The sequence below is a fragment of the Nesoenas mayeri genome (genome assembly GCF_963082525.1).
Source record: "Nesoenas mayeri genome assembly, chromosome: 2".
NCBI classification, from domain to species: domain Eukaryota; kingdom Metazoa; phylum Chordata; class Aves; order Columbiformes; family Columbidae; genus Nesoenas; species Nesoenas mayeri.
The window spans coordinates 75,141,976-75,156,565 of NC_137543.1; the positions used below are offsets into that span (position 1 = coordinate 75,141,976).

At 37.7% G+C, this 14,590-nt stretch overlaps 1 protein-coding gene across 3 annotated transcripts in view; it reads left to right on the plus strand.

Annotated features, from left to right (window-relative positions):
* Positions 1–14,590, plus strand: part of TENT4A (terminal nucleotidyltransferase 4A) — a 59,264-nt gene that overhangs the window by 11,992 nt on the left and 32,682 nt on the right. For 2 of the 3 annotated variants that reach the window (XM_080339078.1, XM_080339076.1), the window contains exons 2-8: positions 164–287; positions 1,745–1,791; positions 2,675–2,795; positions 4,404–4,511; positions 5,243–5,371; positions 6,427–6,640; positions 14,043–14,169. In XM_080339078.1, coding sequence (XP_080195204.1) covers positions 164–287; positions 1,745–1,791; positions 2,675–2,795; positions 4,404–4,511; positions 5,243–5,371; positions 6,427–6,640; positions 14,043–14,169 — 870 coding nt within the window. The remainder of the gene's footprint in view (positions 1–163; positions 288–1,744; positions 1,792–2,674; positions 2,796–4,403; positions 4,512–5,242; positions 5,372–6,426; positions 6,641–14,042; positions 14,170–14,590) is intronic. The other variant, XM_080339077.1, reaches the window with a different exon arrangement.

Consider the following 14,590-nt stretch of genomic DNA (forward strand, 5'->3'; position numbering starts at 1 on the left):
AGTTTCCCATCTGAAAGCCTAATTCTTCTTGCATTCACCTTTTTTGAAAATATTGCTGTTTTTGGTTAGATGATGATATTGAATAAAGCCTATCGCCCATTTTTGTTGAAAGTTATTGTAATAGTTACATCGTCATTATAACTGATGCTACTTTCTCATTTAGACTACATGAAGAAATAATTGACTTCTATGACTTCATGTCCCCTCGTCCTGAAGAAGCAGCTATGAGAAGAGAAGTGGTGAAAAGAATAGAAACGGTCATCAAAGATCTTTGGCCTACAGCTGATGTGAGTGTAACTCAGGTGTTGATTTGCTTCTCTAGTAGATTGTAGAGCTCGATTCACTTAACCTTGCTATTATCTTTCTGTGTTTTAGAAGTGAACAGATAAGACTTCAGTTTTAAGGATCTTAATATTACAGTTCTAGCAGTACTTGGCAGTTTATTTTAAAAAAAGGAGGAAATTTGAAATCTAGATTCCAGGTTATTGAAGTCTACTGGTAATTTTTTTTATGTTGAGAACCGGGGATGTGAAGAACTGTAACTTCATGTTGAATATTGAAGTGAGACTGACTGCCTATGTATCCATTTCTGCAAGGCATCCTGAGTGTATGGGTATTTGTAAAAACAAATATTTTACAAAAGAATAGTTTAAAACCCCAGATTTTTTTTTTTTGACTCTTCAGAAATTTGAGATTTAGAGAATTACTTTAGCCCTGCTTTAGTGGGAAGATTGGACTTGACTTCCTGAGATATCTTGCAACCAAAGTTCTTGTATTTTCAAACCCTTTATTTTGCAAAAAGTAAGTTTCCTCCAAACAAAAAAACATCCAAAATGAATTTTCTGTAAGCTGCATCTGTAGCATCACCTTTTCTTATTACCAGATAGTAGTGTTGTTGTGAACAAGCAGAAAAACAGAACAATGTGTTTTCATAGCTTTCCATGACAGAGTGAGGGCTATAGCCACAGTACTGAGCTGAAGACACTGTGAAGCTCATCAGCTTTGCCCTCAATTGCAATTTTCCTTAGTAATAACATTTTTCTAGTTTGTGGGAACAAGTATAAGCACTGAAATGGCCCAGTGTTGCCCAGCCTTTTCTTTTCATAAGTCACTTCAGGGAAGTGAACATTGATATTTTGCTCTGCTGTATCAGAGGGGAAAGAATGTCTCAATTCTCTAGATTGGAAGCATACTTAAAATATTTGATGTGGAGTATGAATGTCTCTTCAGCATACTTTCTTTTCCATGCATGAACACCTACCACAATTTCATAGTCATTCTTACAGTAAAATTTGGAATATTCATGTTTATCTGAATTACATATTTAGATGTACTTGCTGTTTTTTAAACCTAACCATTTGGAAAAATGTTTTCCTTAAACTCTTTAAATTTCAGTAAAGCTGTCCTATGAGGAAAGAAGGGAGAAGGAAAGAAATTTATAACAGCTTATACTCCTGTCGAACTAAAAATTAATAGTGAAAAGGTTTTGTTTCAAAAGTTTGCACTCTGCTGCTAGCAGGATTGGTAGTCACTTCATGTTAAAATTATTTCCTCAAAAGTTACATCTATAAGAGAAAGTGTATTTGTACAAGCTTAACAGAGTATGTAGTAAAGTACGTTCAATAACTCTTTTACTGGGCTGTATCCTTAATGAGTCTAGAAAAACTCTTAAGTCTCTTGGAAGTGAAATGAGGTGAGCATTCATAATTACAAGATAATTCACTGGTGTGGGTTTTTTTTTCAGGTCCAGATATTTGGCAGCTTTAGTACAGGGCTTTATCTTCCAACTAGGTAAGTGGTAATTTACTTTTATGTTAAAGCTTGTCTTATTTTAGAGTAATGGTAAATTTTAAAGGGGAATTTAGACTGGAATGTGTAAACCCATCAAACTTACAGTAAAATTTTTGCCTAATGTCCCATGTGACAAAGTGAAAAGCCTTTGAACTTACAGATTTGAGATAAGTATTTGATATATCATTTTACTGTGCTAGGTACTTACTGGTTCTTTGGTGAATTACCTTTTCTTCCTTATGTCTGGGATTAGTCTTTGGCTCTTTGTTTTCAAGCTATAGTGAAACTGAATGTTTAGTATTTCCTGTGTATAAAGGTAGTGTTTTGTTAAGTATAATGGATTACTGAGACTGTGTCATTGATCACTGAGTTACTGTGCAAAGTCAGTGGAGTCATCACAGCTGTATGTTCCCATTTTTTGGAGAGCAAATTGTCTTATTTCTTATTTAATTCAGTGATTTATGTTGCTTAATGTTTCAGTAGATGAATGTGGAAGATGTGTGTAGCCGTGTCTTACAGCAATTAAATTTTCAGTAGGAAAACATTGCAGTTTTAATTTCTATGAATAACAATCACTGATTACAATAGTTTGGAATACTAACATGCCTGTCAACATGAGTAGAGGGGGGATGGGATTAGGCTGTGGAAGTTAGAGGAGAGGGAGCAAGGAAGGTAAAATGGAGAGGAGCTCAAATCCTCAGAAAACTGGAACCAAGAAACTAGAATACTACTTTTGGTTCCTGAAGTGCACTAGACCATCTCTTAACATTGCTAAGGGAAGCTTATTGGGAATCTAGATAAAAGTTGCAAAGTAGTCACCCTGAAGGGCCGGTAGAGTATGTTTTAGACATAATGAATCTCATTCTGTGTTCTTTTTGTCCAGTGATATTGATCTAGTTGTTTTTGGGAAATGGGAACGACCCCCTTTACAGCTGCTAGAGCAAGCACTAAGAAAACACAATGTGGCTGAGCCATATTCCATTAAAGTACTTGATAAAGCTACGGTAAGTAATAGTCTTTACAATACGGAACTGAAAAGCTTTCAGACTGCTTAAGATGTTAGTGATAAATGTAATTCTTAACTCAAAGCAAATGATGTTGTCTTAAGCACAATGTTTTGCTCTATCTGTGTAAGATTTGTAGAATGTGTGTGTACTTAGCAATAGGACACAGTTCTTTAAATGGACAATGGTATGTCTGTGTACTGTATTTGCAGGAAGGCCGTATTTTATGCGTATGTTGTCAATAAAGAACTGAAAGTCAGTATTTGTAAAATACCTAGAAAAATAAGTTAATGATTTGTATAGCATTTTTCCCCTGACCTTTGGGAAGATTTTGTTCAGGCAGGGGCCAGTTGCTAGACCGGTCTTGCTTGAAACCCCGATTTTTCAGGTTGTCTTGTTTCGGGTGGCATAGGAAAGCATTCCAAACTGAATATTTTTTTTTTTCTTCTAAAATACACTACTGAAAAGCTTTATTTCATTTGTGAAACTGATGTGTAGTATCTCTTGCATCTGTCTTGTAAGCCTAACAGATCAATTTGAATATGCAAAAAACTGAAAGTATGAGAATTTTATATTACTGAGCAAGTGGTGTTTTCTCCAGGAGACTAAGCAGAGTATTTCAAACTTCTGTTAGTAAGCTGTTATGTTTTAAGGTCTCTGAAATAAGGTCACTCTTTTAGGTCAGAAGATCCCTATCGCTTCTGTTGGAGTAGTAGTACATAACAGTAGGTCTGGTAATCATAGGTTTACCTGAGAATGAGTGGCATTTTTAGAATCAGTGATACCACTTAGGTATGTAAAATGGCCCTAGGCTAGACTTACCAGTTTTACTAGCTATTCTTATTTTATTCCCTCTGCAGTAGGTATAGAATGATGCTATACTTCTGCTCTTTTTCTGTTTTCAATCTCAGATTAAAAATGCAAGAAGTTCAATTTAATCTAAACTTCCCCTGGTAACATTTATTTATGATTGTAAGACCATTTTGTAGGATGCTACCTTCAAGTTGGTGGTATGAGACTGAACTACATATTCAGTAGTTTTATAATAATTTATTGCTGCCAGAAGAGGAAGTACTGCTACTCCTGCTTTGCTTTTACCCCTTCTGGCTTTTGTTTGACTCTGCAGGGAATCAGTTCAGCTTGATAAACCAACAGACCGTGCTTTATTTTCTTCTGCTAGGCTAGTCTTCTGTCAGTTTAGCAAGTGGCTGGTGCAGTGCTGGGTCAGAGGAATGCAGTTCCCACAGGTTATGAGGGCAGAATGTCTCCTACTAACAGCAGTGAGTCAGTAAATGAAGTAAATTTAGTTTTCTTAAGAAACAATGATATTGCAGCTATAAAGGTAGTTATCTAATATCTATGGGAGAGTACTTAAGTAATCATAAGTTAATGTGAACATAACTGCCTGGGTTTTTAATCACTTCACTAAAAAGCATTTGCTTGTCAGTAAAGTTAGCATTATTATCTTTTCTCAAAATCATGTTTTCTTGTCTTGATAGTTGCATTCATTTGGACTGATAATATTCATGTGTTTTAAGTGAGTAAGCTGAAGAATAGCACCAGTATTGCATTTCTGTTATTCATAAAATGTTGTGTTAATCTTTTCAGGTACCAATAATAAAACTTACTGACCAGGAGACAGAAGTGAAAGTTGACATCAGTTTTAATGTAGAAACTGGTGTGAAGGCAGCTCGATTTATCAAGGAATATATGAAGGTATCAGCTGTATTATGTGTGTTATGCCATCTACTAAGGGTGTGCTAGATGCTTAGCTAACTTCTTTTGGTATAGGCTAAGACTTTTGAAGATTTATTGCTGAAGACTGTTTTCATTAATACTAACTAAATGTGGATATTTTAATTGATTTTCTACTGCTGTTTATTCAATGTTGCCTTTGAGTGTTAGGTGTTTGTGTGGATAAACCTGTGTGGTGGAAGGACTTCTACAGTCATTTCTAGAACTGCAGATAGGTACTACACTTCTAAAGCAAGTCTGTTCAAGTTTTGCTTACCTTGAATTTAAGTGATGTTTGATTATGAACAGTATCTTGCTAAACAGTGTCTAAAACCAATTCTTCTGTAGCTGTGTACTTAAAATCAAGTTTACTATTTATGCTCTGTGGTAAAAATACTGTTTAGATGGAAAGCTTTGACCATAATGAGTGACACTGGCATTCAAAGAAGGATATAAAAATCTTCCTGTTTAGGGGAAAGAAATAAATTTGATATGTAACCTGTTTGATCAAGGGAGAGCTAAGTCTTCTCATCTGTTTCTAGAATTACAAAAAAAAATATGCATGTTTCAGTTCTTCTTGTGGAAACACTTTATAGCACGCTACTGGATAACATTTTTGTATTGGAAGGTGAATCTTGTGTTGAGATTGTGTAGTTCTTTCTTTGTTTTGGAATGTCTATGTGGTCATTGATAAGACTTATTTTGCTTTGCAGAAATATTCTTTGCTGCCTTACTTGATTTTAGTATTAAAACAGTTCCTCCTTCAGAGGGACTTGAATGAAGTTTTTACTGGTGGAATTAGTTCTTACAGCCTAATTTTAATGGCAATTAGTTTCCTGCAGGTAAGTGTGTTCTTATTGATTTCTGCGTTCATTAAAATATTTTGGTTTCTGTACTTATTCCCTGTTATGTGCTGTTTCTTTAGACTCCCCTGGCAATGTCCAGCTTTATTGTTATGGCTCTATGTGTTCAGTCATTGGCAGCTCCTGTAGACCTCTCAGACCTCTAACAACTGTTCACTGTATGAACTGAAACAGCAGCAAGAGCCTTATGAGCATTGTAGAGGCTGGGCATTGCTTTCTATACCAGGGCTTGTGATATGGATTATGCTGCCTTCCTGGGCAGCCTGTTCCAGTACCTGTGACATTTTACTGGTGTTTTGTAAATTTGTCAGGATGCTGTTTAAGTCTGTTGCTTCCTAGACTTACTGATACTGAATGTGCAAAGTTGTTGATTTCAGTGTTCATTAAAATTATGAAAAATAGTCAACTTATTTTTTAATTATGTGTAGGTTGTCACATACTTAAAACTGGTGGATATTGTAGGTAACTGATGAAATATCTAATGAGTTATAACTTCTTCCAATATATTTTCGTGGCAGTAAGCTTTTTATGAGTATGATGAGGTACAATGTGTATCTCAGCAGCTCTGATGATGGAAGAGCCTACATATCCTGTTGCTGCTAAAGATTGACTTATATAATATAGGGAGATTGAGAAAAAAACCCACTGTTTGAATTGGGGTAAATAGATTCCCCCTCTGCTTCGGAAAACATTAAGACTGATGGATTTTCTGTGAAAAAAACAGGTATTGCTCTGTTACTAAGCTGTAATGTAGTATACAGTACTTTTTTATTGCTTTTGGCTTAGGGAAAGGAATTTACTAATCCTCAAAAAGCTGGAAGAGGAGGGAAGAAAGAATTCTTTGGTTTCCAGATACTGCTGAAGTGCTGCCCCACTTGGTTGTGTGAAAGTAGTTTAAGTACATGAATAATTAATGACTCAGTTCGGACTCGAGTAAAGAGATTATACTCAACTGTTTAAATGAGAGCTTTTTGTTGCACTTCGTTATGGTCTGCAATTAATTTTTAATAATTAACAACTGTTCTGTGTCACAGCTGCATCCAAGAATTGATGCTAGAAGAGCTGATGAAAACCTTGGAATGCTTCTGATAGAATTTTTTGAACTCTATGGAAGGAATTTTAACTACTTGAAAACTGGTATTAGAATAAAGAATGGAGGTGCCTATATTGCCAAAGAAGAAATCATGAAAGTGATGACTAATGGATACAGACCATCCATGTTGTGTATTGAAGATCCTCTCCTGCCTGGTAAGATTGTACACTTCCTGCAATATTCCAGAGCTCTGGCTCAACTTGTGCTCTCAGAGCTTACATTAGGGTCCCTAAAGTTTGTTAAATGAGTTAAGAAGCTGCACTGAAAGGAGACTTCGCTGGTGTTGAGGTACAGTTACAGAGATGGGCTAAGGGATAAGGACCTGAAGTCTCGCGAGATTCATAGCCTGAGTAAATTGGCTTGCATGTTAATAGTGCAGATACATAATGCATTGGAAAGTCAGAACTGTGTGGAGTGTCCAAGAGGATTCTCTAGTAGTGAAAGAAAGAGGTCCAGGAAATCCTGGAAGGGGGTTTGTTAGTAAGAACAGTTCTCCATTGTTCATTGTGAGAGAATGAGAATGGAGGGTGCAGCTTTTCCTGCCACAGTCTGTGGTGCTGTACTCCAGATAAATGACACCATATGGAAAAGAAACGCCCCAGATGAGGAACCTGTCCTGCAGCGTGATGCAATAGCCCTGCACAGAAGGAGGGGTTTATATCCATGAACATGTAGCAAGGGAGTAGTATGGTGTTGCTGTGAAGAGTCTGATGTGCATGATGGGCTTCTGTGCTGCACAGGGACCTGTGGAGAAGGCCAGTTTTAGTTGTATGTACTTTTGAAAGTAACTCTCTTTTTTTTCCTTCAAGATTTATTTTTGATTCAGTAACCTTCAAAGTAGTCAAGATTAAGTTTGGCTGAGCTGAAAAAAATGTTCAACTGGTAGTACTCAGTTTGGATTCTACGTAGACTGTCACAAATAGCTGAAATTCCAAAACAGCTTATTAACCAAATCAATTTTCAGTTAATTTAGACTTCAGCAGTATTATTACTGGAATGTAATTGGCATTCAAACTCCATACTGTCGTGTCTCGTGGGTAGACTGCTTATATAGAGCACTTCTAAAGCAAATACCATGGATCAGGAGCTGAAGTCTGGCACCTTTCTAAATACTGAATATGCTGAATGTTGATAGTTCTCTAGAACAGGTTGCAAGCCAAGATACTGGTGATCTGTTTGTAGCTCTGAGTTTATGTCCATCATGACTCTTGCACTTGGCCAGGCATAGGTGTGATTTTGCAGAACTTTTGTTGTTTGATTGAGATTTTCTTCAGGAGCTGTGTACTCACTTGCTTGAAGACCTATTTGTGTAGCAGCATGAGCCACATTTCTTTAGAGTCAAAAACCTTTACTGTCCTTCAGTTCTGTTCCTGTCTGCTGAGGACTAAAAGAGAAGAAATTATGTATGCTGCACAGTGTTTTAGTCATGGCTAATAGTTCAGCTTGGGAATTTTTTCTTCTTTTTGACTCTTCAGAGAAGAAAGAAAAACAAATTGCAAGTGTGGTAGGGGCTCTGAACCATTCCTCGTAGCAGAGGACTTGCAGAAGCAATGAATTGTAATTTAGAAGAAAGATATCTAGTTATATGGTATCCAAGAGTTGGTAAGAACTAAATTTTAGATGGATTCCTATGGGCTGAGGTAATTCTTACAGGAGAGAAAGTGTTTTGGCAAGGGAAATAAAAGCTGACAATAACTTGAACTTAACTGACCATTGTGTCCCTTAGGGATGTTTTCTGGCAGCTACCACAGAGCTTTAGAACTTGCCTGATGGAACTAGGAGGGAAATTATAAAGAACATATAGGATGGCTCTTTGAATCAGATCTCGTGTATACAGCCTCCTTAGATCTAGACTTAATCACATATTCCTACAGTATCTAAAAGTACCTGTTAGGTGCACGTGGATAATATCTGGAATTCTGTTAATGAGTTTAGTTCTGTTACTGCTTGTGTCCCACTACAAAAAAACTTCCAAGGGTTCAGGTCCTTGCCCAGTTGACAAATCATCTCTGCTTGATAATTTTGGGGTCATATCCATTCAGTGTCTCACTCCATGTGAGGGTCAGTGCTGGTACTGTGGAGGTGATGGGAACAAGTGTTTAGGAAAAGAGTGGACACAGATGTTTTTTTCATTTAAGTGAGCATAAGCTACTGTAGAGTTTTTCCCTCAAACCTATTGATGCACTACACACACAGGTTTTTAATCTTTTTTAGTGATGCTTTTTAAGCTTGATCACGGCTTTCTCTAAAGTTCTAGTTAAGCCCTGGAAGAAAACTTCAGATGATGACTTTTTAATCCAGAAATCAGAAAAAAAATGCAGGGGTGAAAAAAAGCCTTTCGGTTTCTCTGGATTATACAAGTAGTGTGAATGTCCCTCCTGTGAGCGTAAGCACTAGTTCAGCAGTAGGATGTTGAAAGGTGTATTTGTAAGAATAGCTTTAAACAGCCTTATAGGGGTGAGAATTAAGTTCCATGGGATTAGTTCCTTTAAGTTTCTTCAGTGGGAAGTGGTGATGTCTGGTTAACAGAGAAATGATGTCAATTCTACCTGCTCAGTACATTCTGTTAGTTCCTAGGTTTGGAAGGAACAGGCATCAACCTGTTGTGTTGCTGTTCTGGTTGGTGTGGGTTTTGGTCAGATTCTTCTGGGTGCTGTAGGGTTTCCTCTGAGATTCTTGAAGACCTATTACTGGGCACGAAAATATTATAATTTCTGTGGTTTGGGAATCAAGATTCCAACAAAGCTGTTAGGAGTCTTAAAGTGGGAAATGTGTTGAAATCTGGATTTAAGATGTCAGAGTAATCTAGCTGGTGATGCATTTTAAAGTGGTAGTTTTTACTTGATCTTCATATGTAGCCTAAGATTCTTCATCTTGAGTTTGTGTCCTAGAACAGGGTAATGAGGTGAAAAATCTTTCCCTTAGCATTGTCCAAAGAAGGAAGTTTCTATAAACATCTTGTAACTGCCACCATTTCAGACTCTCTAAGCAGTTGTAATTTCTTTGTGTAAAAAATGAAAATATTCTTTTATGAGAACTGCAAAGCCAGGCACTCAGAAATCTGTTCACAGGAACGTGTTGGAGTAGGGTAGATGATTTTACCCTAAAAGAGGATTGTGCAGAGTTGGTCTATCAGTATCCTGTCTTGGAAGACATGACTGTGGTTGCAAGTGATGAATCTTTAATCTGAGGCTGTAAGAAAAGAAAAAACAAGCAAACAACAACAACAAAAACTAACAAAAACAACAACAACAACTTGGCATTTTTTTGGCAGTTTTCTAGCGAAATCTTATTTTACGCCTTTGTGAATCAGGTGATTATTAAAGGTCCTTCAGTCATCGCTGATGCTCAGAACAGAAATGATTTTGGTCTTGTTTCAGGTTGGCAGTGGCAAGAGTAGATAAATTGCAGTTTAAGACCTAGAGTTCCACCTCTGCTACTCCCTTTATGAAAAAGGTTGTTCTTCATTCTTAATTACTATGGGCATTAACAAAAGTTCTAAACCTTAAAGTCAATGTGTTTTCTTTGAAGAGAGACTCTTTAACTTACAGGACTAATTATGCTTCATGTCTCTTGCTTCTGCATCTTGATAGGTCACAAATACAGGAAGTCATAAGATTTGAGATTGACAACAACTGTTGGGTTCATCTATTCTAGTCTTAGTGGCTACCCAAAGTTACTTACTGAAGCTTTTCAATATTTGCTGTTTGTCATTAGAACCCGCACATATATATATATATATATATATGTGTGTGTGTGTATGAAATATATGCATATACACAAATATATTGAAGTTAGCATCTGAAATAACCCCTTTAGTGCTGAATGTTGTGAAAAGGTACTTACTACATAATAGCTTAACATAAATGGATCTGTTTCAGTCCTAGCTCATAGTATTATCTTTTCTAGGCCATGTTCTTAAAACTGCTTCAGGTAATAGAAGGCCACCTGATGGAGTGGTAATACTTAACAAGGAATGGAAATCTTAGACATACTCCTTTAGGCACAAAGGGTTTGTAAGAAGGAATGAGGATTGAATTGTACATGAAATATCACATCATTGTTATCTACTAGTGTACATTTGAGGTTGAAATCTCTATGATTTTTTTAAAGAGAGCATTCTTATGTGCTTTAACTGATCAGTCTGTGGATTGTGACAAAAAAGGGCTGCTCAGGTATGTAAGATGTGATCTGCTAGTGAGGACAATCTCTCAGAAGAAAATATTCAGTGCAAATATGTTATCTTCTGGCTTCTTTAGTATGTTGATGTCTGGATTGGGTAGGGCCACCTCTATACAACCTTGACTGGTACAGTTCACAGTAGTTCACATAATAGCTTTGGCTTCCATACTTGCTTTTCAGCTTCAGCACAAGCCAGAAACTCTGCAGCCTGTATAATTGAACAAGACTGTTTATTCAGATGTTTTTATGAACTAATTGCAGGTGCAGAATGAGGCAATCCAGGAACCTAGGCATGCAGTGGCATGAGGTATCCTGCCTCTGTTCTCAAATCTGCTTCAATCAAGACTCAAAACGCAACTTCGTTGGTGGTTTAAACTAAACTGCCCGAGTTTCCCGTAAGTGGATTAGGGAAAGCTTATGATTTCTTTTGCTGGCACAAAGGTGCAGGTTGCAACAACTGATAAGAAGAGTAACCAACAGTTTGTAGCAGCACTGTCTTCCTTTTAGAATCATAAAATTATTTTGGTTGGAAGAGGCCCTCAGGATCATCAAGTCCGATAATAACCTAACTCTGGCACTAAACCCACGTCCCTAAGAACCTCATCTAAACACCTTTTAAACACCTCCAGGGATGGTGACTCCACCACTTCCCTGGGCAGCCTGTTCCAATGCCTGACAACACTTTCCCTGAAGAATTTTTTCCTGATACGCAATCTAAGCCTCCTCTGGTGCAACTTAAGGCCATTTCCTCTTGTCCTATCACTTGCTAATTGGGAGAAGAGACCAACACCCTCCATGCTGCAACCTCCTTTCAAGTAGTTGTAGACAGTGTTAAGGTCTCCCCTCAGCCTCCTTTTTTCCAGGCTAAACAGCCCCAGTTCCCTCAGTTGCTCCTCATCAGACTTCTGCTCCAGGCCCATCACCAACTTCTTTGCCTCTTCTGCATTCTCTCTAGTACCTCAATGCCCTTCTTATGATGAGGTGCCCAAAACTGAACACAGGATTCAAGGTGGGGCCTCACCAGCACTGAGTACAGTGGCACAATGACTTCTCTAGTCCTGCTGACCACACTATTCCTGATACAAGCCAGGATGCTGTTGGCCTTTTTGGCCACCTGGGCACACTGCTGGCTCGTATTCAGCCACTGTCAGTTGATACTCCCAGATCCCTCTCTGTCACGCAGCTTTCCAGCCACTCTTCCCCAAGCCTGTAGTGCTGCCTGGGGTTGTTTGGTGTAACTCTGTGCAGGATGCATGTCAAATGTTAGTTGTCTTAGCACTAGGTTAAACTGAATTATTGCAGTTTGATTTTGTATTCTTAATTCCTGCTATGTGAATTTACAGAATCATAGAATCATTTAGGTTGCAAAAGACCCTTAAGATCATCAAGTCAGACTGCAGGTGGACTCAAATTTAGTGTTAGGAGCAATTGTGTCTGTTTAGCTACTTGTATATTCCATTTCTGTGTTGCTTCTCAATTTCTTTTGTGCATATGTCTAGCATGTTATTATGTGGGAGGTGGCATTGTTGCAGGAACAATGTGTCCTGCCCCTGGAAAAACCTGTAGTGAAGTAATCTTTGCTTTTCTAGTAGAATTAACATTTTAATGTTCTGATTTCTTGACCACTGAAATAAACTTGGTCTCTATTCAGCTGCCTTTGGACTAAGTCCTTTGTGAAGTCCTCTGCTGTGTAGTGTAGTGTAGCTATGAGCTTGGCTGCAATGTGTTTCTTCATGGATTCTCTGTCCTAGACCCACACTGGTCTCTACTTTAGGATAGAGTTCAGTTGCAAATATGACATTTAGAGAGGCTTCTGCAGTTTTGACCCTAGTAGCTGTTGGGTACTGCAGCAGTGCATTCAGAACAAGACAGTCAGTTACTTCAGTCAACAGGAAGTATTTCTGGGTCAGCCTTTGTTTGACCATATAAATGACTGAAGAAATTATGTCTTTCCAAAATGCTTTTATGTCCCCAATCTGTTTTCATTGATTATGCTTTCCTGTTACAGTAATGTTATGATTGGAGAATCTTGAAGGACTAAAATGTGGTGTTAAGTAGTAAAGTCAAGGCTGTTTTTTCCCCCCTGCATGGCAAACCTCAGCATGTTTCACAGAAACACAGAATGTTAGGGATTGGAAGGGACCTCAAAAGGTCATCTAATCCAATCCCCCTGCTAGAGCAGGAACATCTAGATCATGTTTGTCTGTAATTACTTGCTGGACAAAATAGTTCAGCAAGTGAACGGTTCCTCTGAAGACAAATTCAGCCTCATTGGATTCAGTCCTCCAAAAGACAGATTCTGTCCTTTACTCATTGATTTTTCAAAGCAGGTTTTTCACTAAAACCTGTTCATGGGCCCTGATCTGATTTTCAAGCTTAAAATAAACATTTTCAGTGCTTTATTCCATTGCAGTGTTCTCACAGCATTTCAAACATCATTCTGAAGAAGGAAACATTTTACTGTAAGCAGCTTTCTACCCACTCAAGATATAGTCTGTATTTCAGACAGTCAGTTTCGAGGAAGTTTTCTTTGTGTTTCTTAAATTGTGTGGAGACAGTGAACCTTTGGTGTCTGGTGCCAAATATATCTATATAAAAAAAAAACAAATGCCAAGTGTTTCTTCTTGCCTAGTACTAGCAAGATCTCTCTAGCTGTCAAATGAGAGACCAATACTTGTACATTGTCACTGATATACAGAAGCTTTAGTGTGTTCTTAACATCCACAGTTCCTCACACATGGCACTGGATTTTAAGGAGTTCTGCTGTAAGTGTCACTCAGAGTGACATTAAGAGAGGGGCAGTCAAGAAGTGCAAGCAACTTGATTAAAAAAGTAGTGCTGTACCAACTCCTGGAATCCTCTGTAATAGATTCTGAACAACCGGTTTATCCTGTGGAAATAAATAGTCTGTATGAGCTGGTTTATTAATCTGTAGTTTTGATATGGTTAAGTGGGAGTTATGTAAGTATACCTGGCCCTATGAAGATAATGTGGTTGCATAAGTGGAGTTTTAAGCTGAATTTGGCCTGCAGAAACACTACTGGTAAGTGAGACATGCTTTAAGCTTGCTAGGTTCCCTCTTAAAAGACAGCTGTAAGAGCTTTAAGCTCATCTTTGTTCTTTGTTTCTTTCAGGCACTGGAACATTGGTATTTTAAAAGTGGTAATCTGAATGCATAATGTGAAGTGTCATTCTTAAGCTTGGCTTCTTTTACTGAGATAGGCACACTTAGTTGTTCCTGATATGAGTAGGATGGGCTAACCAGTTTAAACAGAGTTAAGCTGTATTGTTAAGGCGTCTGAGCCTTTAGTATTAATAATTTTCTGGTAACTGATATGAAAATAAGATGATCTGATGACTGTCACATTATTTCAGGAAACGACGTTGGCAGAAGTTCTTACGGTGCCATGCAAGTGAAACAAGTTTTTGATTATGCCTACATTGTTCTTAGCCATGCAGTATCACCACTTGCAAGATCATACCCAAATAGAGATTCTGAGAGGTAATTAGTCTACTTTTTGAATATCCATTTGTCTGTGTAATCAATTAGGAATGTCTGAGTCTAAATCAATAACAGGAATGTTGTTATTTATTGTTTAACTGTGGCTGTATTGAAATCTGCCCAGAAATTTAGGCTGCCCACTGGTATGAGTGTAATGCCTCAATGTGCAGTGTTGAAATGAAGACAGCATGACAAAACACAGGATGAGTCCAATGTGAGGTTCTCTTAGTGCAGAAGGGAGCCAGAAGATAATTGGTCTTTCCTCAAACATTCTGCTTAAAGTGTTTCAAAGGAAGGTCTGCTGGTTTATTGCTTGGTATGATGTATGTCTGCACTATGGCAGAAAGAAATGTGTGTGATGAAATTGCTTGTGTAGACACAAAACCAAGCAACAAGGCTAGAAATTTCCCTAGTTCTTTAA